The following is a 3,461-nucleotide window of genomic DNA, read 5'->3' on the forward strand; positions in this document are numbered from 1 at the left end:
TCCACGAGCCTCCCTGCAGGTGGCCCTTTTATAAATCCATTTTAATCAAACCTACCGGATGGTCTGAATGCTGGACCACAGACTCGCAGTTCGTGTCTGCGTGGAAGCAGAGCTCCTCTCTCCCTCTCTCTCCCTCTCACTGCACGGCGAGCCTCTGCACAGTCTGAACATCTGCTCATTTCACGTGACTTTTTTTTAAAAATACTAACATCTGTTCTAAATAGGTTTCATTCTGTGCCTCTGCATCGTGTCAATTGCCAACTCCAAAAAAAAGGGAGAGGAAACTTATTTAAGCCCTGTTGCATTGCGTAAGGACTGAATTGGAAATAGTTTTTTTTTTCTAAAAAGACAAAGCTGAGCTGCTTTTAGTGACACATGGCACGAACAGGCTGCAGCTCATATTTACTGAAGGCCCTGCTTATTTATCTGGTATCGAGTGAGAGCCCCTCAACAGTAAAAGTTTCAAGAAAAGCTGTTTATTGATCTAGACTCTGTGTGTGTGTGTGTGTGTGTGTGTGTGTGGAGCCGTTTCAGTGAGAAAAGCCTCTGTCTACAGACCTACAGCTACCTTCACGGCCTCCTTAAATTTCATAGACATCTGGGAATTCCATACATGCCTCGCAGGCCAATTACACACCTTCAAACGGGCACACACTTTGATTTGGACAGTGAGAAACACTTTCCCAGATCACTAAGATCAATCACGGCACGATAACAGTATGGAAGATTGATTTAGTGACAATAATCGGGATTGCCTTTCATGCCTACAGGACATGCGCAGGGACGCAGAAAGTCTCATCTATTGGTTGTTATGTTGCGCTGCAGATCTGCAACATCACAGTGGATTATTATCAATCCAATACGTAAAATAATCCCATCTGTGATTGAATTGTTTGATTTTGTCATCATGAACTCATATTATTCTGCAGTAAAAACAGTATAGAAGAAAGTCATGTTAGTTTGATTTCTGCATTGACAACATTTCTAAAATCAACACTTAACTGCATTGTTGTTTATGTCAGGAGAGAGACTGTAGCAGGTTGACGTGACCCCAGCATAATTTATTTGCTTATAATGGTGAGCTTCAGGTCCAGTCCTTAATCCAACTGTAAACAAATCCAGGAAAAGAAACTGGAGACTGCGTGAGGCTTTTAAAATGTTTAATTAAAATGGAATTTTAACTTAGTTTATACAGACTGACTTTGTTTTATTTTCTACACCAGATTTTTTTTTCTTACAGCAATAAAACTTTTTCTCACGTTTAAATGATGTGTTAACACTGGCCTTTGCTTGAATAGTTTGTTCGAAATGACGGGAAAAAATTGTAAAACCCTGAATTGTTTTTCCCCCTTCTCTTTGGATGTGTAACAATAAAAAATCACTGCATGTTTCTCCAACGCTTTTGCTCGAGCCAATAATAACTCCCTCTTGTTTTCCCAAGTGACTGACGATATAGTGAGAGCTTTTGTCGTTAAATCTGATGTGAAGTACAGGCCACGTGATTTCAGTGTTTTATTTTAATGTTGGCCTACAATTCAATTAGATTGACACACACAAAAAAAATAAAGTCAAAGTCAAAAACTTCCACCGTCATTTTCTTTAATGCAAAAAAAAAAATAAAGTACAAACATTTACAAAAAAAAACAAAAAACGATAATAAAAAATAGGAATGTGTTTGTATTTCAGACACAGGATCTATTCCTCAATGTAACACGTTTCACAAATAAATAAATAAATGTATTCTGAAAATATTTTTTTGTTGCACAGGTTAGATCCATACAGTCAGCCTCTAATGTGAGCTACACCACCAGTTGACAGTCTCACACCACAAACTGAGACCACTGCTTCAACAATGCACTTTGACCTCCACAGAAACAAGTCCAAAGGCATGCATTAAACATTTCTTTTCTTTAAAAAAACCAAAAAAAAAAAACCACATGGTATTTTCAACATTCGTCGTCAACAACATGAAAACACATCAGAATGGGGGTGACTGGAAGCTAAAAATATTTTTAAAAAAGTCCCTGTCGGGCCTCTGCAGAAAGATCCCCAGAGCTTCTGTCGTCTTTGGTTTAAATAGAGTGATCCCATGTATCCAGCATTGGACTCCAGATTTGTCCCGTCAGAATGTCATTAGTAGAATCAGCAGTCACCTGTGGGTTAGACGAGGCATTCATTACCACTAAACTGTGCAGAGGAGCATACAAAATAACACAGTTTCATGTTGCATTACACCAAATTACAGCCAGAAAAAAAAAGACATTTTCTAGTGGGTTAATTTCTCCACAGTTTAAGGCCTGGATGCATGCAGTTCAGTTGGAAATCTAGCGTACCATTTAGGGCATAATTTTCTCCAGGTGCTAGTGAGATGTTGACATGGACCAAGCGCCCTCCATCCTCCATACAGAGAAGGCGTAGCTCAGCCTCTCATGAGCCACATAACTACAACTTGCCATTTTGGAGTCCAGCTCGTCGCTCTGCAGCACCTGGTAGAGGAAGTCGATGTATCGGGCGGCAAGTTTTAGGGTCTGTATTTTGCTGAGTTTGTCCGAGGGCAAAGTGGGGATAATTTTCCGCAAAGATGCGAACGCCTCGTTGAGAGACTGGGTCCTCTGTCGCTCCCGGACGTTGGCCATGACCCGCTGCGTCTGGAGATCCTCGAAAGACTGGGGGCTGCTGCTGGTGGACTTCTTCCCCCGTTTCCCAGGGGTCGGGCTATCTGAGTCCTCCCCGTTTTTCCTGCTCGGTCTCCTCTTCCTCCCACATCTCTTCGGCTGTCTGTCCAGCTCCCCCTCGCTGTTGCTCAGGCTGTCCACAGGAGAGACAGGGGAGCTGCCCGACTCTTCCCCCAGATTTTCCTCAGACATCTCCACTTGGGTAGATGGCGGCCAGAAAGTGTCCCCGAAAAAATGATTCCCCTCTCATGAAGTCACGGAATTAGTCCACCTGCAGGTCTGTCTGGCGCTGAAGACACCAAAGTATCCATAGATGGGTTCCTGAGAGGACAAGCCTTTTCCGATACTTGAGAAACTTAGGCAGTTCTTATAGGCTGCATGGCGTAAACTTTTTGGGGAGGGACAGGATTGGCCAAGAAGATGAATTACGTGAGGCGAGGGGTGGGAGCATCCGAGGAACTATCAGAGACGCTCCTGATACAAAGTCAGGACAAAGTTGGAAAAGATAACCGGGTAACGCTGCAATCTCACATCATTACGCTATTATTACAAAAGTTATTATAATATAGTTATGATCATTATGACTCCAATACGATTTTCATTAGATTAAATCATCTTTTGATTTTCTTTTATTTAAGTTCACATAGGGGAAATCAAACGGTAAATTGCCTCATTATGCATTATGCTGGAAGGGACTTCAAAACAAAATCACATTTAAAAAACAGGCGAATATGATTCAAATGAACGTACTGTAACAGCCTCGCTTTTCCTGCAGGTATGAGCGCA

The 3,461-nt window shown here is 41.8% G+C and overlaps 1 protein-coding gene across 1 annotated transcript; it reads right to left on the bottom strand.

Annotated features, from left to right (window-relative positions):
• Window positions 1-1,582: 1,582 nt before the first annotated feature.
• twist1b (twist family bHLH transcription factor 1b) lies at window positions 1,583-2,867 on the bottom strand. The gene is made up of 2 exons (XM_070911984.1): window positions 2,334-2,867; window positions 1,583-2,153 (listed from the first exon to the last, which is right to left on the bottom strand). The coding sequence occupies exon 1, from the start codon at window positions 2,865-2,867 to the stop codon at window positions 2,361-2,363; it is 507 nt and encodes a 168-aa protein (XP_070768085.1). The 3' UTR covers window positions 1,583-2,153; window positions 2,334-2,360.
• Between the last annotated feature and the right edge of the window lie 594 nt (window positions 2,868-3,461).

This window comes from Enoplosus armatus, chromosome 9, assembly GCF_043641665.1.
Source record: "Enoplosus armatus isolate fEnoArm2 chromosome 9, fEnoArm2.hap1, whole genome shotgun sequence".
Classification (NCBI taxonomy): Eukaryota; Metazoa; Chordata; class Actinopteri; order Centrarchiformes; family Enoplosidae; genus Enoplosus; species Enoplosus armatus.